The following is a 26,283-nucleotide window of genomic DNA, read 5'->3' as shown; positions in this document are numbered from 1 at the left end:
ATGTCTTTTGAACAATATGATTTAATGGCATTGGAAAATCATCACGATGTCATGCTTGCAATGAGCGGGACAGCTGTAGGTATGTCTTGATCCAATACGCATTAAAAATGCACCTATCCACACACATGTATCTGTGAAAATGTCTTCAGCTGCAAGTAACACAGCATCCGATGACTAGTGTCTTAAATCTTGGGTGACCAGCTGTCTCTGTTTGCCTGAGACTGAGAGGTTTCCAAGGATCTGGAAATTGCAGTGCAGAAACTGGGGCAGCCCCAGGCAAACCAAGTCTGTTGTTCACACTGCTTAAGTCATAAGGGCATTTAATATTTACTTGAGGCTGGGTACGGTGGCTCACACCTGTAATCCCAGCACTTTGGGAGGCCGAGGCAGGTGGATCACAAGGTCAAGAGTTCAAGACCAGCCTGGCCAAGATGGTGAAACCCCATCTCTCCTAAAAATACAAAAATTAGCCAGGCGTGGTGGCGGATGCCTGTAATCCCAGCTACTCGGGAGGCTGAGGCAGAGAATTGCTTGAACCCATGAGGCGGAGGTTGCAGTGAGCCGAGATCACACCACTGCACTCCAGCCTGGGCAACAGAGCTAGACTCCGTCTCAAAAAAAAAAAATTTTTGACTTGATAAGCAGTCCAGATGCAGGTGGCCCGAGTGTCAGTGGGGTGACCCCAGGATGCTATCAAGGGTCTGGCTGTTTCCTCTCCTCCCTTCTGCCCTAGATAGCGAACCTGTCCCGTTCTGCCCATGCGTGGTAAGCCAATTGCTGTTATGATGGATTTGGCAAAAGAAAAGAATTTATTCACACCAATGCAGCCAAGCAAGGAGGCAGGAGAAAAGGTCTCATACTTGCCTCCCTGAATATGGAATTTAGGGATCTTTATGGAATAAAGGAGCAGGGTGGTCTAAAGTGTGGGGAAAGGTGATGGGAGGCAAGGAAAAATGAGGTCATTGGCAATCCGCATATACATAGCCAAGCTTCCTGGATCTTCATAGGATGCATGTTTAGAAAATGGCAGCATTAGCATGATCTCAGGGAGTTTTGAGCCCTCTGACGTCAAAAGGTCACCTCTCCAGCATTTGCACAGGTTCAGTTGAAGGGTCATTGATCTCAACGGGTTCGAACTGGTCGAGCTGCCCCCATAGTCCTGAAAAACAACTTTAAGCAACCACTACCATAGTCACATATGTGTCATAGTGACATATGTGACATATGACATATATGTACCATAATAACATATAGTGACATATGTAAGGAAGCCAGTGAGGGGGTTAGGTATATATCATTTGGCTGCTTGACTTTTAGCTATATAAGTTTTAAGACCAGCTATAAGTAAGTGGTTAAAAGCAAGCAAGGCAAGTTAAGTTTGGTGGGCTTAATCAGGTTAGTGTTCGGTTTCACCATCCTCACATGAGTGGCTGTAGGAGCTTAGGACCAGGACGGGGGAGAACCAAAGGCCCTAATTATCCTTCCCAGAAGCCTGCCCAAGCGAACTTTCTCTTAAGGGCTTTCTCTAAGCCCACCAAACTAAACTTGCCTTGCTTGCTTTTTAACCACTGACTTCTAGCTGATCTTAAAACTTATATAGCTAAAAGTCAAGCAGCCAAATGGTATTTAACTAAACCCCACAATAGCTTCCTTATATATGTCACTATATGTCATTATGGTACATATAAGTCATATGTCACATATATGGCACTATGACACATATGTGACTATGGTAATGGTTGCTAAAAGTTGTTCTCTTACATTTCATTGGCTCAGAGTAGATGTCATAGCTACCTCCAGTTGCAAGAGAGCCTGGAAAAGTGCGTGTCTGGCCAAAGCAAATGGGATTCTGTGACTGGCTTCCATCAAGGCTGGGCACATTGCCTCCTGGACAAATCAGAGCTCTGGGAGAAAGGGGGAGGGGAAGGTCTACAACCAATCATGCCCGCTGCCGCTCATGGAGCCACATGGAGAGGAGACAACACGGTGAAATTGTCAAGAGCAGGAGCTAGGGCTGAATCTGGAAGGCCACTTACCAGTACAGAACTCTGGGTGTGTTGCTTAACCTCCATGTACTCATCTGTAAAATGGAGCTAAAAACAATGTTTGTCTTCCTGGACTGCTGTGAGGGTCCAGAAGAGTTTATGCACAGAAAGTGCATTTACATGTAAATGTTCCATAAATGCTGACTTCTTGTTTGCCTTAATGGCAGAACCCATCCTTCCATATTCCAGAAAAAGACTTGATTTTTAGTTACGTGAATGGACACCCAACCCTGATGGAAAGCTTGGGGTTGGGGGACAAGCTTCTTTCTTGGAAGGATGTCCAAAGGACCATGAAGCTTTTGGTTTTGCCAGCTGGGGTTTGTAAATTGAAGAACAGAGCTGAGTGATTTAGGACAGGGGTGTCCAATCTTTTGTCTTCCCTGGGCCACATTGGAAGAATTGTCTTGGACCACACATAAAACATGCTTACAGTAACAATAGCTGATGGGCTTAAAAAAAAATCACACAAAAAAAATCTCATGTTTTAAAAAGGTTTACAAATTTGTGTTAGGCCACCTTCAAAAGCCATCCTGGGCCTGATTTGGACAAGCTTGATTTAGGACCTCATGGTCCTCCTTTGGTGGGAGGTGTGCAGAGGAGGTAGAGAGAAAGAGAAGGGATGAGGCATGAGGAAAACACAGCCATCTCATAGGGACGCTGATGAAGTCCTGCAGCATGACTCCCGTCAGCAATTCTGTAGAGCTCCACCTCGCTTGTCAATGGGTTGTGGGCTTGGATCTTTTGGGAGGATTCAGTGACATGCTAAGGGCAGCCTAGAGGTGGACAAAGGGCCAAGGCAAAGGCCCCCAGGGCAAGCCCACCACCCTTAGGTTACATGGAGGAAAAAGACTGCTGTGAAATACACCAGAACCCTCGGAGTAGAAGTGGCCTCTGCTACATGTAGGTCAAGGTTTTGCGTACTTTCATCTTCCTTCTTTGTACTTGTTTGTATTTTCCAAAATTTCTACAATGATTAGGGATCCATGCTACAATCAGATAAAAATGCCATTTACAAACTTTTATTGGCCAGGCATAGTGGCTCATGCCTGTAATCCCAGCACTTTGGAAGGCTGAGATGGGTGGATCGCTTGAGTCCAGGAGTTTGAGAGCAGCCTGGGCAACATGGCAAAACCCTGTCTCTACCAAAAATACAAAAAATTCTCCGGGTGTGGTGGCACCTCCCTGTAGTCCCAGCTACTCTGGAGGCTGAGGAGGGAGGATGGCTTGAGCCCAGGAGGCAGAGATTGCAGCGAGCTGAGATTGTGCCACTGCATTCCAGCCTAGGTGACAGAGCCAGACTCTGTCTCAAAATAAAATAAAGTAAATAAATAAAAATAAAAACTTTTACAAAGAAGAGTATAAGCACTGAAAGTTATTTTTAAACAGGTTTTACTTGTTAGCTCCATTCCTCAGAAATAGTGCTTCTTCCACATCATTTTCTCTTTCCTTTTTTCTCTGCTGCTTTTTTGTTTTTTTTGAGACAGAGTCTCATTCTGTTGCCAGGCTGGAGTGCAATGGCACGATCTCAGCTCACTGCAACCTCTGCCTCCCGGGTTCAAGTATTTTCCTGCCTCAGCTTCCTGAGTAGCTGGGATTACAGGCACCCACTACCAACCACGCCTGGCTAATTTTTGTATTTTTAGTAGAGACAGGATTTCACCAAGTTGGCCAGGATGGTCTTGATCCCTTGACCTTGTGACCTGCCCACCTTAGCCTCCCAAAGTGCTGGGATTACAGGTGTGAGCCACCATGCCGGCCTTTTTTTTTTTTTTTTTTTTTTTGAGATGGAATCTCACTCTGTTGCCCAGGCTGGAGTGCAGTGGCATGATCTTGACTCACTGCAACCTCTGCCTCCCAGGTTCAAGCGATTCTCCTGCTTCAGCCTCCTGAGAACTGGGGATTACAGGCATGTGCCACCACATCTGACTAATTTTTATATTTTTAGTACAGAAAGGGTCTCACCATGTTGGCCAGGCTGGTCTTGAACTCCTGACTTCAAGTGATCCTTCCACCTCGGCCTCCCAAAGTGCTGGGATTACAGGTGTGAGCCACCGCACCCAGCCGTTCTCTGCTCCTTTCTCACAGCTAATGATAATAATAGTAAAGGCCAAGGGTGGTGGCTCATGCCTATAATCCCAGTGCTTTGGGAGGCTGAGATGGGAGGATCGCTTGAGGCTAAGAGTTCTAGACCATCTTGGCCAACATAGTAAGATTCTGTCTCTACAAAAAATTTAAAAATTAGGTGAGTGTAGGGGCATATGCCTAAAGTCCTAGCTACTTGGAAGGCTGAGGCAGGCAAATCCTTTTACCCCTGCAGTTCGAAGCTGCAGTGAGCTATGATTGCACTGCTGAACTCCAGCCTGAGTGATAGAGCCAGACCCTGTCTCTAAAAAACATAACAATAGTAGACAGCATTTACTGGGCATTTGACCGTGTAGGTCCCAGGCACTGTGCTCAATGCTTAACGTGCATAATAATCCCAGCAAATACTACTGCCATCATTCCTATTTAAAACATGATAGCTAGGTGCAGTGGCTCACGCCTATCATCCCAGCGCTTTGGGAGGCTGAGGCAGGTGGATTGCCTGAGGTCAGGAGTTTGAGACCAGCCTGATCAACATGGTGAAATCTCATCCAAAAAAAAAAATTAGCTGTTCCTGGTGGTGCATGCCTGTAATCTCAGCTACTTGGAAGGCTTAGGTAGGAGAATCACTTGAACCCGGGAGGTAGAGGCTGCAATGAGCCAAGATCGTGCCATTGCACCCCAGCCTGGGCAACAAGAGCAAAACTCTTTTTCCAAAAAAAAAAATAGATAAATAAATAATTAAAAATGAGTTAGGTGAGACAGAAAAGGAAGTTACTGTACCATGACCCTTTGAGCCAGAGTTGTTTGGTGCCAAAACTCTGCCTCCTAATCACTGCCTGTCTCTCCTTTTGTCCTTTCTCCATCTTCTCCTCTCTTACCTCTCAAAAATTATCAATAATTTGATAGTTCTGTGGTTAGAATCCAAGATTCCTCAACTTCAGTGTGATTGACATGGTGGCTGGCCCACTGTCTGTTGTGGGAGCTATTCTGTGCACAGTAGGATGTTTAGCAGTGTCCCTGGTCTCTACCCACTAGATGCCAGTAGCAACCACACCCCTCCCACACACACACACAATTATAATAACCAAATATGTCTCCAGGCATTGCCAAATGTTCCTGGGGACCAAGATTGCCCTGATGTAGCCTGATCTCTGCAAAAGCACCTGGAGTCTCTCCAGTTGAACGATCGCTGATAGAAACCCACGGGAACAGTCTGTATCCTCCTGGCAAGTCCACGCTCATTCGAGGCAGCTGTCACCTGCTAGGACATTCCAGGGCAGGGCTTGAAAAATGCTTGGCGTGCCTCTGGCAACAAGAGATGCAGGCTGAAGCAAGGCATTCCTGCCTCTTGTCCTGAAACTGGGATGCTGGCATTAGAATGGACAGCATGAGTTGTTCTTGAGTGGCAAAAGGCAAGGGGCCTTGCTGTGGTTTTTATGTTTTTCTCCCCCAAGTCTCATGCTGAAATTAGTCTGTTCTCACATTTCTATAAAGAACTACCTGAGGCCAGGCGCGGTGGCTCACGCCTGTAATCCCAGCACTTTGGGAGGCTGAAGTGGGTGGATCGCTTGAGCCAAGGAGTTGGAAACAAGCTTGGGCAACACTGTATAACTCTATCTCTATTATAAAGAAAAAAAAATTTTGTTTTTGTTTTTGTTTTTTTTCAGACAGAGTCTCGCTCTGTCACCCAGGCTGGAGTGCAGTGGCGCGATCTTGGCTCACTGCAACCTCCGCCTCCTGGGTTCATGCCATTCTCCTGCCTCAGCCTCCCTAGTAGCTGGGACTACAGGCAACTGCCACCACGCCTGGCTGATTTTTTGTATTTTTAGTAGAGACGGGGTTTCACCGTGTTAGACCAGATGGTCTCGATCTCCTGACCTTGTGATCCACCCGCCTCGGCCTCCCAAAGTGCTGGGATTACAGGCGTGAGCCATCGTGCCCAGCCAGAAAAAAAATTTTTTAAACTACCTGAGATCGGGCAATTTATACAGAAAAGAAGTTTAATTGACTCGCAGTTCCACTGGCTGTACAGGAAGCATGGCTGGCGAGGGCTCAGGAAACTTACAATCATGGTGGAAGGTGAAGGGGAAGCAGGGAAGTCTTATATGGCTGGAGAAGGAGCAAGAGAGCAAAGAGGGAGGTGCTACACACACTTAAACAGCCAGATCTCATGAGAACTCACTCACTATCAGGAGAACAGCAAGGGAGATGTCTGTCCCCATGATCCAATCACCTCCCCCCAGGCCCCTCCTCCAACACTGGGGATTATGATTCGACATGAGATTTGGGTGGGGACACAGATCCAAACTACATCATAGGGTCCCGTAGGAGGTGTTTGAGTCACTGTGGTGGATCCCCCATGAACAGATTAAGCTCTTCCTGGGAGGTGGGGGTGAGTGAGTTCTCACTCTTTTAGTTCCTGGACAGCTGGTTGTTAAAAAAAACCCTGGCATCTCTCCCTCTCTCTTGCTTCCCCTCTTGCCCTGTGACTTCTGCACACGTGAGCTCCCTTCCACCTTCTATGAGTGTAGCCAGCCTGAGGCCCATGCCAGATGTCCCATCTTCCAGCCAGCAGAATCATGAGCCAAATAAACCTCTTGTCTTTATAAAGATATTATTTCCTCTTCATTAAAGAACAACTTTTCTAAATGTTGGGGGCAATGTCCATAGTCATTACTCAATCAAAACTTGTGTTCTCATAAGCCTAAGGACCATTTTAGATTTTTTACGTGTTTTTTTTGTGTGTGTATCCATAAAATGCATATGTAATTTTTTTTTTGTTTTTAAGCATTCACCCAAACAAAAAAGTCACAGGTAAACCCATATTTCTGAGATGCCATTATTCCGAGCAAAATAAGAGATAATCACTTCAAGTTAAATTGAAAATTTTCCTGAAGCCATACATTTCAAGTGAAATAAGTAATTCTAAATAGGACAATTTAAATTGGATAATTTTAAAGCATCTATAATTAGTTTATTTGCAAAATTCCTGAAAGGAAAAATTTTATCACTGCCATCACAGCAGGTTTCCTCATCCGGATGAGGAAACTAGACAAATGCTAGTGTGTTTTAACTAGCTAAACAAAACTAAGTTAAGTGAACATTAAAAAATTTCCCTACTGGGCCATTCCTTAACAAAATATTGAAATCCCTGTTGCTACGTTGACTAAAAGGTCATGATAAATGGATTATATAAGACTTGACTCATAGAAACCTAATCAGACGGTTAGAGATGTTGGCAGTTTAGGACCTGCTGCCATAAATGTGTGAACAACCTTTTGTAATCTAACCTATTGACCTGCATGTTTTTTCTTTACTCCAACTCATTCCTTACATGTAGGCTCAATCTTCAGTTTGCTTTACTGGTTCAGCAAAAGCCAGGAAGAACAACTTTGTAGTAATCAGAATGTTATCCAACTGTATATTGTTTACTTTATTGTAAATACTGGTGAAAAGTGGTTAATAAATAGTTTTATATTCCTTCATGCAAAAAAAAAAAAAGTACTCAGCCACAGGCATTCCTTGATAGCAACACTTAACAGACTAAGACAGGGCCCCATGCCGGTCTACAGATGGCACTGCTGAAAGGAGTCAGCAGCCCCAGCCCTTGATGGAGATGCTGAGGAATGAGGCAGAAAGATCAGTGGACTCAGACTCCGAAGGGCCGATTTCTAGTTTTGGTCCTACTCCATGAGCTGTGTGTACTCAGTTGAGCTTCTTTACCTGTTTCCGCATGAGCAAAATGAAAATATAATTTCTGTCCTCTGGCTTTTCCTAGGATAGTTGTCAGGAGCAGCTAGTGGTTCCACTTCTGAGAATCTAAACCCCAAATAATCCAGCATGGAGAAAAAGCCTTAGAGGAACTGATGTTCATCCTGCAGTGGCCAAAATTGCTCAAACCTGAAAAGCCAGCCTTAGTAATCAAGATGAGGGTGTAATTAGCACAATCCCGATGAATCTCATTTGTGAAATTGCAGACAGCCATTACAAATATTGTTTACAGCAAGATGAGTTAATTTTTGTAACACACACACAAAACCATAATGTGTAATGCAAAATTATAATGTGTAATGCAAAACTGGGTTGCAAAAGTAACCCAATTACTGAGACGACAGGAGCCAGCAACCACTGTCCCCCACAGCCACACTGTTGGTAATGTCACGCACGATCTCTCTGAAGGGCAATTTGGAAATTCCTACTACAATGTAAGTGTTCATGTCACTAGACCCAGCAATTGCATTTCTAGGAATCTATCCTAGAAATGTGTTAGGAAACAACCCAGATGTCTATGAATAGGGGAATAGTTAAATAAATTAAAGTTAAATAGACCACTGTATTATCAGCCAAGTGCAGTAGCTCATGCCTGTAATCCCAGCTACTAGCTACTCTAGAGGCTGAAGCCAGAGAATCACTTGAACCTGGGAGGTGGAGGTTGCAGTGAGCCAAGATCACACCACTGCACTCCAGCCTGGGTGATACAGTGAAACTCTGTCTAAAAAAAATAAAAATAAAAATAAATTTAAAAAATAAAAATAAAATAGATGACTGTATATCAATATAATGGTATACTATGCAGCCACTAAAAATGTGGAGATTTGCATATACTGATATGGAAAGATGATCAAGACTATTAAAGATTATTAAATTGAAAAAAGCAAATTGCAAAAAATTTTTGTACAATAACAATGGTGTCGTATATGATATTATAAGCATATGCATTTTTTTAAAATCTGGAGGAGGCTGGGTGCAGTGGCTCATACCTATATCCCAGCACTTTGAGAGGCTGAGGTGGGAGGATTGCTTGAAGCCAGGAATCCAAGACCAGCCGGGCAACATAGTGAGGTCCCTGTCTCTACAAAAAACTGTTTAAAAATTAGTCTGTAGTCCCAGCTGCTGCGTAGGGGCTGGGGTTGGGAGGGGTTGTGCAGAGGTGGGAGGATCTCTTGAGCCCAGGAGTTCAAGCCTGCAGTAAACTATGATCACACCACTACACTCCATCCTGGGCAACAGAGCGACACTCTATCTCCAAAATTAAAAAAAAAAAATTTTAAACATTTTCAAAATAAAAATAATGTTTTAAAAAATCCAGAGGAATACATATGAAATTGTTGACAATGATTCTCTCTGAAGGACAGAAGGAGGCTTTCCTCTATGTTATGAATATCTGTAATGTTTTAAAAATGTAAACTTTAGCTGAAAAACAAAACTGAATATGCCATATGAACCCACTCATATAAGCAAACCAAAGTCAGGTACATGAAGACTGGAAGGAGCTCTATCGAGGTGTTATTAACAGTGACTGATGGCCAGGCACCACAGCTCAGGCCTATAATCCCAGCACTTTGGGAGGCTGAGGTGCGCAGATCACTGGAGGCCAGGAGTTCAAGACCAGCCTGGCCAACATGGTGAAACCCCATCTCTACTAAAAATACTACTAAAAATACAAAAAATATTAGCTGGGCATGGTGGCAGGCACCTATAATCCCAGCTACTTGGGAGGCTGAGGCAGGAGAATTGCTTGAACCCGGAAGGCGGAGGTTGTGGTGAGCTGAGATCATGCCACTGCACTCCAGCCTGGGCAACAGAGTGAGACTCTGTGACAAACAAACAAAAAACAGTAATTGATCGTTTCTAGGTGGTGGGATAATTGAGCAGTGTTTGGCTTTTTCCTTTTGAGGGAAAACCTCTGCAATGAGCATGTATGGCCTCTTCAAAAGATAACCCACCTTTAACAGCTTCTTTGTGTTAACCGGGTGATGCTCAGGGTGTAATGCTCTGCTGATGTAACCTGCTGTTGGTGGTGTCCTGTTTCCCTAGGATGGATGACATCCAGCTCTTCAAGGACATCATGGACTTGAAGCAGGAGCTGCAGAACTTGGTCGCCATCCCAGGTAAACATCTGCAACTTCACCTTGTGCTAAGCAGGTGCTTGGGGGCCCCCAGCCTGGCCCATCTGTACGCCTGGGTCTGGAAGACAGAGCCTCATTCTTGCAATGCAGGGCTCCCTGACTGCATGTGTCAAACACAACTTTGAGTCAGGCAGACCTGGGTTCAAGTCCTAGTGAATTCTGGTCACCTTCTTGTCCTTGGACAAGTCACTGTACTTCTCTGAGACTCAATTTCTCCTCCTCTGAAAACTGGGTAGTAATAGTAAGAGGGCCTAATTCATTGAGTATAAATATCATAAAGAGGCTGGGCACGGTGGCTAATGCCTGTAATCCCAGCACTTTGGGAGGCTGAGGTGGGTGGCTCACTTGAGGTCAGGAGTTTGAGGCCAGCCTGGCCAACATGGCAAAACCCCATCTCTACTAAAAATACAAAAATTAGCCAGGTGTGGTGGCAGGCGGCTGTAATCCCAGCTAACCGGCAGGCTAAGGCAGGAGAATCACTTGAGCTCGGGAGGTGGAGGTTGCAGTGAGCTGAGATTGTGCCATTGCACTCCAGCCCGGGCAACACAGCGAGACACTGTCTCAAAAAATATATAATTAAATTAAATTAAATATCATAAAAATCAATGAGATGATGCAAACTAAGTGCTTAGCTTGATATTTGGCCTCAAGAGTCCAGTAAATATTAGCAATTATGACCATTATTATCCTACTTGGAAACAGATGAAGTGTGTACAAACTCTAACTTTGAAGGCACCCCAGATTTGGTAGTTATTAATGCCTGACTTATTTGGTATCTTCTCCAAAAAATTTTCCCCTGCCCATCAGGCTGGGTTAGTTGCCCTCTGTGGGGGGCTTACCCTTATCAAAATACTAGTCGCAGGCCAGGAATGGTGGCTCATGCCTGTAATCCCAGCACTTTGGGAGGCTGAGGGGGCAGATCACTTGAGGTCAGGAGTTTGAGAACAGCCTGGCAATCATGGTGAAACCCCATCTCTACTAAAAATACGAAAATTAGCCAGGGGTAGTGGCGGGTGCCCATAATTCCAGCTACTCAGGAGGCTGAGGTGGGAGAATTGCTTGAACCCAGGAGGTGGAGGTTGCAGTGAGGTGAGATCTCACCACTACATTTCAGCCTGGGCAACAGAGCGAGACTCCGACTCAAAAAAAAGAAAGAAAGAAATACCTGAGTAATTTATAAAGAAAATAAGTTTAATTGGCTCACAGTTCTGCAGGCTGTACCAGAAGCATGATGCTGGTGTCTGCTCAGCTGCTGGAAGGCCTCAGGAAACTTATAATCATGGCAGAAGACAAGGGAGCAGACATGTCATGTGCCCAGAGCAGGAGCAAGAGAGTGAGGAGGGAGGTGCCACACACTTTTAAATGACCAAATCTCTTGAGAACTCACTATCACAAAGACAGTACCAAGGAGGATGGTACTAAACCATCATGAGAAACCTCCATCATGATCCAATCACCGCTTATCAGGCCACACCTCCAACACTGGGGATTACATTTCAATATGAGATTTGGGTGGGGACACACATCCAAACTATATCAGAGTGGATGCTGCTGATTGGTTGGGGATGCAATCATAGGTGTGTGAAAAATGGTTCTCAGGGGTGCTAAGTCCACTTCTGGGTGGCAGGTCCACATGGATCATCATTCATCAGAAATACAAAACCTGAAAAGATATCTCAAAACGCTGATCTTAGGTTCTGCAATAGTGATGTTATCTGCAGGAGTCATTGGGGAAGTTGCGAATCTTGTGACCTCTGGAATAATGACTGTAGTCATTTATGTCTCTGCCTTAGCAGAATTCAACCTCTTCCTATCCTTCTAACATGGGGACCTTTTATTAGCTTTACAAAGGCAGTTTAGTTGGTGGGAAAGGTTATAATCATTTAAACTATAAACTAAATGTCTCCCAAAGCTAGCGTGGCCTAAACCTGGGAATGATTAAGGGCAGTTTGGAGGTTAAAGGCAAGATGGGGGTTGGTTAGATCAGATCCCTTTCACTGTCCTAATTTTCTCACTGTTATCATTTTTGCAAAGGTGTTTTCAAATAGGCCAGATAAGCACCCACCATTACCCTTGACTTGAATGTTTTTGCCATGCTGTCAATTCAATAACTATGTCCCAAGAGGCTGTTCTGCAGCAAGCCCTGAACCTAGGAGCCGGGCTTGCAGTGATGAACAGAGAAAGGTTCTCCACTCTCAAGGAGCCCCCAAGTTAGCAGAAAGAGACTGGGCCCAGCACACAATGGGTGCCCATAAGTGGCAGTTATGACTGAGCTACAAGTGCAGCATGATGAGCCTTAGAGCAGCATTTCCCAACCTTCAACTATTGACATTTGGGGTTGACAAATGTCAATATCTTCCTTTGGGGTTGATCATTTTTTGTTGGGGGTACAGGGCTCTGTGTTGTGTCTTGTGGGAGGTTAAGTTTTATCCCTGGCCTCTACCCACTATATGCCATTAGCACAACCTACCTCCCCGCTACCTTGCAATAGTGATGTTACCAGAAAGGGATCCTGATCCAGACCCCAAAGTTCTTGGACCAAGAGCAAGAAAGAATTTAGGGCGAGTCCATAAAGTGAAAGCAAGTTTATTAAGAAAGCAAAGGAATAAAAGAATGGCTACTCAGTAGGCAGAGTAGCAGCTTGGGCTCCTCGATTGATTGTACTTATAGCTATTTCTTGATTATATGCTAAACAAGGGGTAGATTATTCAAGAGTTTTCTGGGAAAGGGGTGGGCAATTCCCACAACTGAGGGTTCCTGCCTTTTTTAGACCATATACGGTAACTTCCTGATGTTGCCATGACATTTGTAAACTGTCATGGCACTGATGGGCATGCCCCTTAGCATGCTAATACATTATAATTAGCATATAATGAGTAGTGAGGACGACCAGAGGTCACTTTCATCGCCATCTTGGCTTTGGTGGGTTTTGGCAGGCTTCTTTACTGATGCTGTTTTATCAGGAAGGTCTTTGTGACCTGTATCCTGTGCCGACCTCCCATCTCATCTTGTGACTTAGAATGACTAACCTCCTGGGCATGCAGCCCAGTAGGTCTCAGCCTTATTTTACACAGCCCCTATTCCAGATGGTGTCGCTGTAGTTCAAACCCTTCTGACAGTGACAACCATAAATGTCTACAGATGTACAGATGTTGCTGAATGTACCCCAAGTGAGGTCAGGGGGGCATGGAACATTGCCCTGTGAAAGGAAAATAAAGTCCCAGGACCCCAAATTCACTATAGCAAAAGGAAAAGTTAAGCTTGGGAACTATGAGTCATACAAAAACCTACCTTTTTTTTTTTTTTTTTTTTTGAGACGGAATCTCGCTCTGTCCCCCAGGCTGGAGTGCAGTGGCGCGATCTCTGCTCACAGCAAGCTCCGCCTCCCGGGTTCATGCCAGTCTCCTGCCTCAGCCTCCTGAGTAGCTGGGAGCCTGTAGGCACCTGCCACCATGCCCGGCTAATTTTTTGTATTTTTAGTAGAGACGGGGTTTCACCGTGTTAGCCAGGATGGTCTCGATCTCCTGACCTCATGATCCACCCACCTCAGCCTCCCGAAGTGCTAGGATTACAGGTGTGAGCCACCGCGCCCAGCCAAAACTGCCTTTCTTTTTTTCCTAAACAGATAGCTGCAAGATAAAAGGCCACCTATCTTCCCAGGGGCCTCCCTCACCCTGTCAATGTAAATTAACAGCTTATCCTCACAGGTAGGGGACAAAGACAAGACTATAAATCATCGTCCCTCTGCCCACCCAGAGACAAATGCACATTTGACTTCGTCCTCTACTCCACGTTTCCTTTATCCTATGTAAAATGCAGATTCACTGAGGGCCAGAGAATGCAATCCTCCCCTTCCTGCCCTCTCTGTCCCCTTTAAATATTGAAGTCCTTAAGATCCTCTGCAGGAAAAAGCACAGGCCAGGGATCCTACTGCTGCCTGTGTCTCTTTTTCCCAGGCGCCTCCTCAACTTTGGCAAAATAAACCTCCAGATTGATTGAGACCTTCTCAGACACCTTGCAGCTTACAGCCCCCACATAAGAACTACTACTTTAGTAATTAGGGTGCAGCAATCTGGGTTTGAATTCAGCCTTAGCAGGCAGGTGAACTTCATGAAAGTTCACGACTTAATTTCTCTGAGCCTTGAATTCCTTGGGAAAATGAGGCCAATAATACTACCCCGCATGGTTGTTGTGAATATCCCATAAATAACAAAGGCAAGGGGTAGGGGTCTTCGACACAGTCTTGTTGTAAGGGTAGCGTGTGCAATGACAGTAGAACTGAATCTTCTAGCTTTCGTGAGTATTTACTAGGTGCCCAGCACTGTGCAGGTCCTAAAGATAAATGAGTGAATAGACTCTCCTAATTGAAAGAGTGACAGCTAGTGGGTATGGAGTTTCTTTTGGGGGTGATTAAAATGTTCTAAAATGGATTGTGGTGATGGTTGCACAACTCTGCAAATACACTTGGAACAGATGAACTGCATGGTATGTGAATCATATTGCAATAAAGCTGTTACCAAAAAAAAGTTAAATGTCAAACATAAAACAACAAAGGAATGAGGGAAAACTACCAAAGTCTATTCACCGCCCACTAGAAACCCCAATGCAATTGATCTAGCATTGTTGGCTTTGGACTCTGGCATTGTAATAGAACCCAACTAGTGATATGTTTTGGTTGTGTTCCCACCCAAATCTCATCTTGAATTGTAGCTCCTATAATTGCCACGTGTTGTGGGAGGGACCTGGTGGGAGATGATTGAATCATGGCGGACAGCTTCCCCCATATTATTCTCATGGTAGTGAATAAGTCTCATGAAGGCTGATGGTTTTATAAGGGGTTTCCCCTTTCGTTTGGTTCTCATTTTCTGTGCTGCCTGCTGCCAAGTAAGATGTGCCTTTTGCCTTCTGCCATGATTGTGAGGCCTCCCCAGCCACGTGGAACTGTGAGTCCATTAAACCTCTTTTTCTTTATAAATTAACCAGTTTCGGGTATGTTTCTATCAGCAATGTGAAAATGGACTAATACAACTAGGGTCTGCTCACCTGGCACAGTAAGACCAGCTATCTCCCCAAAGGTTTTGCAGTGGTAAAAAGGAAGAAGTTTATTTGCAAGGCTCCAAGCAAGGAGGACTGGGCAGCTAATGCTCCAAGCCTGACCTCCTCAATTGGCTTATAGGTAATGTACTGTCCAACAGGTTCACCTTGTCCTCTGCCTAGACAAAGCTGATTTATCGACTGGGGAATTACAATAGAGAAAGAGTAATTCATGCAGAGCCAGCTGTGAGGGAGACTGGAGTTTTATTACTCAAATCAGTGTCCCTGAGCATCCCAGGATCAGAGTTTTTAAAGATGATTTGGTGGATGGGGGGTGGGGGGGCAGTAAGTATGCAGTGCTGATTGGTTGGGTCGGAGATGAAATCACAGGCAGCTGAAGGTGTCCTCTTGCACTGAGTCAGTTCCTGGGTTGGGGCCACAAGATCAGATGAGCCACTTTATCAGTCTGGGTGGTGCCCACTGACCCATCAAGTGCAGGGTCTGCAAAATATCTCAAGCACCGATCTTGGGTTTTACAATAGTGGTGTTATCCTCAAGAGTAATTTGGGGAGGGTCAGCATCTTGTAGCCTCCAGCTGTGTGATTCCTAAATCATAATTCCTAATCTTGTGGTTAATTTGTTAAGTCCATTTTCACACTGCTGTCAAGAACTGCCCGAGACTGGGTATAAAGGAAAGAGGTTTCATTGACTCACAGTTCGGCATAGCTGGGGAAGCCTCAGGAAACTTACAATCGTGGTGGAAGGTGAAGGAGAAGCAAGGCACTTTCTTCACAAGGTGACAGGAAGGAGAATGAACGCAGGAGGAACTGCCCAACCCTTATAAAACCATCAGATCTCATGGGAACTCACTCGCTATCACGAGAACAGCATGGGGAAACTGCCCACGTGATTCAGTCACCTCCACCTGGTCTCTCCTTTGACACGTGGGGATGATGGGGATTATAATTCAAGATGAGTTTTGGGTGGGGACACAAAGCCTAACTGTATCACCTACAAATGCAGTCTAATTCCCAGGCAAGAAGGGAGTTTGTTTTGGGAAAAGGCTGTTATCATCTTTGTTTTAAATGATAAACTAAGTTCCTCCCAAAGTTAGTTCAGCCTATGCTCAGTAATGAACAAGGACAGCTTGGAGGTTAGAAGCAAGATGGAGTTGATTAGGTTGGATCTCTTTCACTGTCTGTTATAATTTTGCAATGGCAATTTCAGTGCGGGTTTTTAAAGGCAGGGGTAAATTTCAGTCAAGCAGAAGTTACAGGCAAAATTGTAAACCAATACATTGAGATTACATATTGGTTTTGGCCTAAAAGGGCTGCATATGTTGAAGCTGGGGCTCACAGGTCATAGGTAGATTGAAAGATTTTCTAATTTGCAATTGGTTACGGAAGAGAAGCTTTGTTTAAAAATCGGGGGTCAAGGCCAGGTGCAGTGGCTCACGTGTATAATCCCAGCATCTTGGGAGGCCAAAGTGGGCAGATTGCTTGAGGCCAAGAGTTCAAGACCAGCCTGGCCAACATGGCGAGACCCCTGTCTCTACTAAAATTACAAAAATTAGCCGGGCGTGGTGGTGCCTGCCTGTACTTCCAGCTACTCGGGAGACTGAGGCAGGAGAATTGCTTGAACTCGGGAGAGGGGCGTTGCAGTGAGCCAAGATTGTGCCACTGCACTCCAGCCTGGGTGACAAAGCAAGACTCTGCCTCTAATAAATAAGTAAATAAATAATAAAAATAATAAAAATCGGGGGTCAGCAGAAAAGAATGTCAGGCCTGGCCCATGGGTGTGACTCCCTCCAGGCCTCTCTGGAAGACACTTAGAACAAGGAAAGATGGTCAGAATTCAGTCCTTATTCTTCCCTTATCTGACATCTATATGCCAGTGGATCCATTTGGTAGGGTCCTGGGTTTCTGAAAAACAACTCAGACATATATGCTAAGATGTTTATCTTCAGTTTCTATAGAAAACAAAACATCTCCAGATTCTAACTTCCTTGGCTATTGTTTTAGGCTACTATTACCCTCTTACTAATAAGTTGCTTATTGACTTTTCAAGGCTAGCTAGGTGCCTAGAATTTCCTTTGAGGGGACTCAAGATTTTCCTTTATTTCCATGCTTGGGGTGGGGGGGCTCCCACAGACCCCAAAAGGGAGTCCCTGTGTTACTGGTGGAGGGTGTCCAGGTTCTTGGTGTTTTGAACAAAGAATTGGACAAAATGCACACACACACAAAATAAGCGAGGAAAGAATGAAGCAACAAAAGCAGAAATTTATTGAAAATGAAAGTACACTCCACAGGGCGGGAGTGTGCCTGAGCATAGGGGCTCAAAAGCCCCAGTACAGAATTTTCTGAGGTTTAAATACCCTCTAGAGGTTTCCCATTGGCTACTTAGTGTACACCCTATGTAAATGAAGTAGTGGCCCACAATTAGTCTGATTGGTTGCAGAAAGCTTTTGCAGTTGCTTTCTGCAACCAATCAGATTTACTTTCAATTTCTCATCTGCCACACAGAAAAGGAGGAGGGTTTGCAAAGGGAGTAGCCTCCAGTCCTTTTGTTACTTAGGTGTGGAAAGTTGGGGTTTTTCTTTTGATTTAGTTCTAGGAAGTTGGCCCTAGGTTCCCTGCCTCCAGACCATATTCTCCTGCCTCACCTGATCCATCTCAGCATTAGTAATTTTTTTTTTTTTTTTTTTGAGACGGAGTCTTGCTCTGTCACCCAGGCTGGAGTGCAGTGGCAAGATCTCAGTTCACTGCAACCTCCGCCTCCTGGGTTCAAGTGAAGTGATTCTCCTGCCTCAACCTCCTGAGTAGCTGGGATTATAAGTGTGCGCCACCACCAAGCCCAGCTAATTTTTGCATTTTTAGTAGAAACGGTGTTTCACCATGTTGACTAGGCTGGTCTTGAACTCCTGATCTCAGGTGATCTACCTGCCTCAGCCTCCCAAAGTGCTGGGATTACAGGTGTGAGCCACCATGCCCAGCTGAGCATTGGTAATAATTTTTTTTTTTTTTTTTTTGAGACAGAGTCTCGCTCTGCCGCCCAGGCTGGAGTGCAGTGGTGCAATCTTAGCTCACTGCACCCTCCGCCTCCCAGGTTCACGCCATTCTCCTGCCTCAGCCTCCTGAGTAGCTGGGACTACAGGTGCCTGCCACCATGCCCAGCAAATTTTGTTTTTGTATTTTTAGTACAGACTGGGTTTCACTGTGTTAGCCAGGATGCTCTCAACCTCCTGATCTCGTGATCTGCCTGCCTCGGCCTACCAAAGTGTTGGAATTACAGGCTTGAGCCACCGCGCCTGGCCAGCATTGGCAATTTTTAAAGCTTCGCACATGATTGTGATGAGCAGTGAGGGTTAGGAACCACCAGGCCTGTTCCACTCTCTCATTTCACGGTTCTCCAAGGATTAGTCTGGCTGAAAGGTACAGAAACCCATCCAAGCTTATGTAAGCACAAAACAAACAATTACTGGAAGGACAGTGGAATCTCCTGAAGCCCTAGGGCATTACATTCATTTCCCAGAGCTGCCTAACAAATTGGTGCAAACTGGATGGCTTAAGCAACCGAAATGTATTCTCTCTCAGTTCTCATGTATTCTCTTTCAGTTCTGGAGGCCAGACATCCAAAATCGAGGTGCCAACAGGGCCTTGTTCCCTGCTAAGGCTCTAGAGGAGACTCCTTTGCCTCTTCTTAGCTTCTGGTAGTGTTAGTGAAATAGTGTTGTTGACTGGGGGTAAATACCCAAGGTTCGTTGTCTCTCTCCAAGCAGATTAAGGACACAGACACTGACATACACAAGAGTGAGTTTAGGAGTGGAGGTTTAATAGGCAAAAGAAAGAGAAAGGAGAACACCTCTCTCTGTCTCTCTCAAGAAGTCCCTGAATGGGAATTCCGGCCTGTGGCGGAGTGCACCAAATTTTACAGACAAGCTTGAGGTGGTGTCTGATTTACATAGGGCCCACAGATTGGTTGGAGCAGGTGTGACATTTACATAGCACGTGGGGAAGGCTGGCCGCTCCACCCTAATCAACTAATCTTATTATGCAAACGGACTTTACACTTGGGTGGTGCCATGTTGTCTTCTCCTTACTGTACACATGGCTGGCAAAGAGAAGGGAGCGTGGAGCCACCATTTTGAACATACCTAGACCAGGTAGCCTTTTCCTATGGGCACAGCTGCCAGCATTCACCTGTGTAAGCTTCCAGCTCCCTTGACTATGTCCACAGCTCGATTTTACCGGCTGCTCCTTGTTAGAAAAGAAAATGATTTCGGGGCTGCTTTTCATTAAAAGGAAAACGTTAGTGAGGACTTCCTTACCCTATCTGCCTAAATAATTTCTTCTTAACTCCTGTATCATTAGCAGTAGCAAATCCATACGAGTCTGAAGCAACTTGGTTTTTGCCTCCTCAGAGGAAATAATTCCACCAGTGGGCATAAGGCAGAGTGAGAGACCGAGGCAAGTTTTAGAGAAGGGCAAAAGTTTATTACAAGTTTTAGAGCAGGAATGAAAGGCAGTAAAGTACACTTGGAAGATGGCCAAGTGGGTGACTTGAGAGATCCAAGTGCACCACTTGACCTTTGATTTGGGGTTTTATATGTTGGCATGTTCCAGGGTTTTATGTCTCTCCTCCCTTCCTTTTTCCTCAGGGCAGGTTGTGCGCATGCACAGTGGCCTGCCAGCGCTTGGGAGAGGCCGCAAACACAGTGTATTTACAGAAGTCATGCGCCTGATCATTTGAGATGTTTTTCCCTCACCAGTTGAGTGTTCCTAGAGGAATGTCATATAACAGTTAGACTCCGCCATTTTGCCTCTTAATGTGCATGCTTGAGCCCAGTTGCCCAACTCCTGAGATCTCATTGGGAAGCCGCTGATCACTTCAGGTGTTTTCTATCTGTTGGGAGATGTCCTTTCCCTGGCACCAGCTGTGACCAGTTATTATTTTAGAGAGACAATTTTAACAACTGCCGGACATCACCTGATGGTTGCCTGACAGTCCTTGGGGGGAAATCCTCTCTCCTTTCTTGCTCATGGCTTCCTGGCTACCTACTCTAACAGTAGCACACACAATCCTTGGCATTGCTTGCCTTGTAGTTGCACCACTTCAGTCTCTGCCTCCATCTTCACATGACCCTGTGTGTGTCTGTGTGTCTTCTCCTCTTCTCCTCTTTTTTTTTTTTCTAAAAGACAGGGTCTGGCTGTGTTGCGCGGGCTGGTCTAGAACTCCCAGGCTTAAGTGATCCTCCTGCTTCAGCCTCCCAAGTAGCTGGGATTACAGGTACAGGCCACCATGCTTGGGTCTCTTTCCTCTTCTTATAAGGACAAAAGTCATTGGGTTTAGGGTCCATGCTAATAAGTATGACCTCATTTTAGCTTAACTATTATAATTACATGTGCAAAGCAACTTCCAAATTACTTTGGAAATAGAGTATTTCCAAATAGAAGAGATATAAACTGGGGAAAACTATTTCCAAATAGGGCACACACGAACTTTGGGGGTGCCTTAGTCTCTGTGGCTTGCTCTAGACTGGGGGCTTGTAAACAACATTTATTACAGTTCTGGAGGCTGGGAGGTGCAAGATCAAGGTGTTGGCAGATGCAGTGCCTGGTGAGGGCCTGTTCCTTATAGATGGTAACTTCTCACTGTGTCCTTGTGTGGTGGAAGGGGCAAACAAGCTCCCTCGGGCATCTTTTATAAGGGCACTAATTCCATTCATGAGGGTTCTACCCTCATAATCTACTCGCTTACCAAAGGCCTCATTTCTTAATACCATGACCATGGAAGTTAGGATTTCAGTGAGTGGCACCTGTAGGCAAGTGGAAGATGATGGGAAAGGTATGTAGCACACATGCACGTGAGCAGCACTGGCCAATGACTTGGATACTTGGGCTAGTCATAGGTCTGTGAGCTGACGCAGGCCCCTTGTGTGAGTAGGTGGTTTCTCCTGGGAGTTGCTGCAGCTGAGGCTGGGGAATGCCTCTATTGGTGAGTGACATAAGACGTGGATGAATGGCTTGGAGACAGAGGTTTGCAGATGCTGGGGGCCCAGCCAGTTGTTCGGTGATTCTGGCTAAGATCTAGAGAGCAGTGGAGGGCACTTGGGAAAGTCAGAGTGCTGTCAATGGTTATTTGGAGAGTAAAGTCACACCACGAGCTCCTGAGTGAGCAGGGTCCTGGTGAGTTGATGGGTGTTGGTGTATGCTTGGAGAGGGCAGGGAGTGGCTCTGTGGTGCTGACGAGTGATTTGGGGAATCAGACCCGACCCACAAGACTTACCACGGCAGGAGCAATGACACCATCATCCAACGCACCAATGGCTGGGAATGGGGAGTGGCTGGCAAGCCCATTGCCCTTCTTCGTGCAGTGGTGGACTCCTGGTTAATGAGAGAAACCAACTTTCTCTCCTATCCAAATATTATGTTCTCCTTACCCTTGGTTATGCTTCCAGATCCAGAAGAAATGATCAACGTCAGTCATGGGCAGGCAGACAAGCTGTCCCACGTTTTTTAGCCTGAAGGGATTTGAGCAGAAAGAGCCCAAGTGGGTTTAAGTTTTTGCTTTCTAATTTTCTCAAACCTCATCTTCAGGCCTCTCTCTTTTTTTTGTTTTTTCTCTTTGGCATCCTAGCACTTAGTGTTTTGGGACAGGGTTAATGTCATCAGCATGGATGATTTTCTTCTGGTAAATTGGTTTACCCTCACCAAAGGAAAAAAAAAAAAACTAGTTCCCTCCCAGCACCCCTATCTGAGCCTCTTCTCACCTCCTGCCTTTGCGGAGGCCCCTGGCTTTGTCATGACCATTTACTGAAGGCTCTCAGCCAAGGCCGAGCACTCCACTAAGCCGTTTACTAACATGACTGCATTTCAAAATTGTATTTTATTTTATTTATACGTCCAGGGTACATACGCAGGATGTGCAGGTTTATTACATAGGTAAACGTGGGCCATGGTGGCTTGCTGCACCTATCAGCCCAACACATAGGTATTAAGCCCAACATGCATTAGCTATTTTTCCTGATGCTCTCCCTCCCCATGCTCACCCAGGCCCCAATTTTTTTTTTTTAACAGTCAGGGTCTTTCTCTGTTACCCAGGCTGGAGTGCAATGGTGCAATCATAACTCACTGCAGCCTTGAACTCCTGGGCTCAAGAGATCCTCCCACCTCAGCCTCCCAAGTAGCTGAGACTACAGGAACACTCCATCACACGTGGCTAATTTACAAAGAAAATTTTTGTAGACATAGGAGGGTCTCACTCTGTTGCCCAGGCTGGTCTTGAACTCCTGGCCTCAAGTGATCCTCCTGCCTTGGTCTCCCAAAGTGCTGGGATTACATGTGGCAGGCACTATGCCCAGCCCATTACTCCCATTATAAGCCTCACTGTGTATTTTACAGATGAGAAAACTGAGGCTTGAAGAAGTCAAGTTGCTTCTCCAAGTTCACCCAGAGGGTGGAAGAGCAGAGTCAGGACTCCAATCAATCCTGGCTGCTCAGCTCAAGTGCTTTTTTTTTTTTTGAGACAGAGTCTCACTCTATCACCCAGGCTGGAGTGCAGTGGTGCGATCTCAGCTCACTGCAAGCTCCACCTCCCGGGTTCATGCCATTCTCCTGCCTCAGCCTCCCGAGTAGCTGGGACTACAGGCACCTGCCACTACACCCAGTGAATTTTTTGTATTTAGTAGAGATGGAGTTTCACTGTGTTAGCCAGGATGGTCTTGATCTCCTGACCTCATGATCTGCCCGCCTCGGCCTGCCAAAGTGCTGGGATTACAGGTGTGAGCCACTGCGCCTGGCCAGCTCAAATGCTTTTAGTGGTCACCCTCTCATCTGTCTCTCTGTAGTTTTTTTTTTTCTTTTTTGAAACGAAGTCCATTCTGTTGCCCAGGCTGGAGTGCAGTGGCGCAGTCTCAGCTCACTGCAACCTCCGCCTCCCAGGTTCAAGCAATTCTCCCGCCTCCCAAGGTGGTGGCTGACAGCCTCCTGAGAAGCTGGGATTACAGGCGTGTGCCACCAAGCCTGGCTAATTTTTGTATTTTTGGTAGAGATGGGGTTGTTTCACCATGTTGACCAGGCTGGTCTCAAACTCCTGACCTCAAGTGATCTGCCCACCTGAGCCTCCCAAAATGCTCATCTGTCTCCTTGTTGATGTCTTCTTTCCAGAAAAAGAAAAAACCAAACTGCAGAAGCAGAGAGAGGATGAGCTAATCCAGAAGATCCACAAACTGGTGCAGAAGAGAGACTTCCTGGTGGATGATGCGGAGGTCAAGCGGTTACGGTGAGTGCACTGCGGGTACCCACACACTGGGCTGTAGGACCGCAACCTTCTGCTTCCTTCCAGAACCCATCTTCTGCTCCTGGGACTCATAGCCTTGCCTAACAGGCATGGCCTTGACCCACAGTCTCTGGACACTGAATCCCAAGGAACCCTAGCCTTCTGGCTTGAGAACTCATTTCGTATATAAGAGAATTTCCAATCTGTGCCTCTTGAGGGAATGTTGTTCCAGGAAGTGACCAGGGAGGAGTCACATCCCATAACACATGGCAGAGCTTCCTTCACATCCTGCCACTCCTCAAGGCAATGTCTTGAAACTTCTGCTATCAGTTTCTACCGAAACTCTGCCACCTGAACTGACTTGCTCCCAACTTCTGCCCTCCCAACCTCCCAGCTTTGTTCTCCACTTTCCCTTCCCCTGAGTGGCGCCAATGCCCTTTTCTAAGTATCAGGGTCTTCTCTTTGCATCTGCTGCCTTGACCTGGATAACCACAGCCCTGGAGCTGCAGTGTAAAAATATGTTGTAAATGTTGAAAATGTGGAAAGCTGTACATGTTGGTTCTTGATTTTTGTTTTCTCACACCAGAGCAAAGCTTTTAGGGCCTTTCACAAGGAAAGAGGCCCTTCCAACCCATAGGGCAACGTGCTCTTTATTGTCTGTGTCCTCAGAGACCTTTCTTCAAGGGTCCTGGGACTAGCAATTCCACTGCCCTTCTTCATGCTGCAATGGACTTCTAGTTAATGAGAGAAAGCAACTTTCCCTCCTATCCAAATATTATATTCTATGGCCGGGTACAGTGGCTGACACACCTGTAATCCCAGCACTTCTGGGAGGCCAAGGCGGGTGGATCACCTGAGGTCAGGAGTTCAAGACCAGCCTGGACAGCATGGTGAAACCCCATCTCTACTAAAAATACAAAAATTAGCCGGGCGTGGTGGTGCATGCCTGTAATCCCAGCTACTTGGGAGGCTGAGGCAGGAGAATCATTTGAACCTGGGAGGCAGAGGTTGCAGTGAGCCAAGATTGTACTAATGCACTCTAGCCTGGGTGACAGAGTGAGATTCCATCTCAAAAACAAAACAAAACAAAAAAACACAAAAAACTACAACAAATATTATATTCTCCTTACCTCCGGTTCTGCTTCCAGATCTAGAAGAAATTATCAATGCCAGTCCTGGGCAGACAGACAAGCTGCCCCAACATAGTGAGACCCTCCTATCTCTACAATTCTTTTTTAATTAACTGGGAGTGGTGGAGTGCTCCTGTAGTCTCAGCTACTTGGGAGGCTGAGGTGGGAGGATCTCTTGAGCCCAGGAGTTCAAGGCTTCTGGGAGTTATGATTGCACCATTGCACTCCAGCCTGGGTGGCAAGGAAAGACCCTGTCTCTTTAAGGCAGTTCAGCAAGTCTGCACCCACCTACTTTATCTTGGTGATCCTTGGAAGAGCTGGAGTGACTTGCTCTCTGAGACCTGCCTCATACTTTGTGGGAGCACAGGTGAATAGGGTGGCTTCAAAATACAAGGTCAGGAGAGGTGCTGCCTCACTCACTGACCCCCCAGCAGGGTCCTGTAATGTCCCTGCCTCTGCCCTGGGGTCACTTACCTACCTCTGGGTAAGCATTTAGACCATCATTGATATGTGTCTCTGGTTCAGAGCAGGTTCATCAGATACAACATATATATACTGTGCACGCATAACACACAACAACATATATGCACCATCCACAAAGCCTGTTGCTTAACCTATTGGTTTATTTCATTGGTTCCTTGATGCTTTCCTTGCTTGCTGTATATCTTCTTTTCTTTTACCCATCTACTTTCACAGGGAGCAAGAAGAAGACAAGGAAATGGCTGATTTCCTGAGAATCAAGTTAAAACCTCTAGACAAAGTAACCAAATCTCCAGCCAGTGAGTATATACATTATTCATTCCCCTCCCCTACAAGAGAGAAAATATATTTCAGGCCAGGTGCACAGTGGATCACGCCTGTAATCCCAGCACTATGAGAAGCTGAGGTGGGTGGATCACCTGAGGTCAGGAGTTCGAGACCAGCCTGGTCAACATGGTGAAACCCCATATCTACCAAAAATACAAAAATTAGCTGGGCATGGTGGCACATACCTGGAATCCCAGCTACTTGAGAGGCTGAGGCAGGAGAATTGCTTGAACCCGGGAGGTGGGGGTTGCAGTGAGCTGAGATTGGGCCACTGCACTCCAGCCTGGGTGACAGGGTAAGACTCTGTCTAAAAAAAAAAAAGGCCATTTCAGAGAAGTCTGGGAGCCGTCAGAGGCACAACAAAATGCTTTCTAGAGATCAGATCTAGAGATCAGATTTCAGCATGGGATGACAGCTGGCAGGACCAGCCTCACGGGCCTGCAGGCAGTTGCCTGGGGCCTCATGCCTGACCAGTCTCACGGGCCTGCAGGCAGTTGCCTGAGGCCTCATGCCTAGAAGGGTGCCATGCTTGGTTTAATGTTCTCCTGTTGCTGTCTAGAAATTGTTAATATGTTTGGAACATGGGGCCCTACATTTTCATATTGCATTGAACTCTGCAAACTATGTACCTGGTCCTGGTAGTTGTTCCTCCCTAGTTGCAAAGTTTGGTGCATTTCATAGAAGGAATTGGGTAGCCACTGAGGCTCAGGGAGCTCTGGCCTCTGTTAGGTCTGGAATCTCTGGAGAAGCCAGAAGCCTATGTCTCAGAATATTAACCTCATGAGATCCTCAGAGCAAAGAGGGTTTTGTATGAAATAAGTTTGAGAAATGCTGTTTACTTGAACCTGTATTTGGAGAGTCCCAAAGTCCATTAGGATATTAAAGTGATGATGGATCCTGCTGTCAAGAAACTGTCTTTTCTTTGTTGACCCAGCGTTTCTCAAATGTGTTTAACTGCTGTATTAGTGAGGCCTCTTTCAGTTATAAGAAATGGAT

The 26,283-nt window shown here is 45.8% G+C and overlaps 1 protein-coding gene across 1 annotated transcript; it reads left to right on the top strand.

Moving 5' to 3' along the window:
* LOC129015098 (bMERB domain-containing protein 1-like) lies at positions 1-26,283 on the top strand. The gene is made up of 5 exons (XM_063654284.1): positions 1-75; positions 734-765; positions 9,948-10,021; positions 23,239-23,353; positions 25,177-26,283. Exons 1-5 carry the CDS (start codon positions 1-3, stop codon positions 25,355-25,357), a joined length of 477 nt encoding a protein of 158 aa, XP_063510354.1. The 3' UTR covers positions 25,358-26,283.

This window comes from Pongo pygmaeus, chromosome 18 (genome assembly GCF_028885625.2).
Source record: "Pongo pygmaeus isolate AG05252 chromosome 18, NHGRI_mPonPyg2-v2.0_pri, whole genome shotgun sequence".
NCBI classification, from domain to species: Eukaryota; Metazoa; Chordata; class Mammalia; order Primates; family Hominidae; genus Pongo; species Pongo pygmaeus.
This window is presented reverse-complemented; position numbering and strand designations above follow the sequence as displayed.

Coding starts and splice junctions, on each gene's coding strand:
- LOC129015098 (XM_063654284.1), top strand. CDS start 1: ATGTCTTTTGAACAATATGATTTAATGGCATTGGAAAATCATCACGAT. Junction 766..9,947: donor TCCCGTTCTGCCCATGCGTG/GTAAGCCAATTG, acceptor CTGTTTCCCTAG/GATGGATGACATCCAGCTCT. Junction 10,022..23,238: donor GAACTTGGTCGCCATCCCAG/GTAAACATCTGC, acceptor TCTTCTTTCCAG/AAAAAGAAAAAACCAAACTG.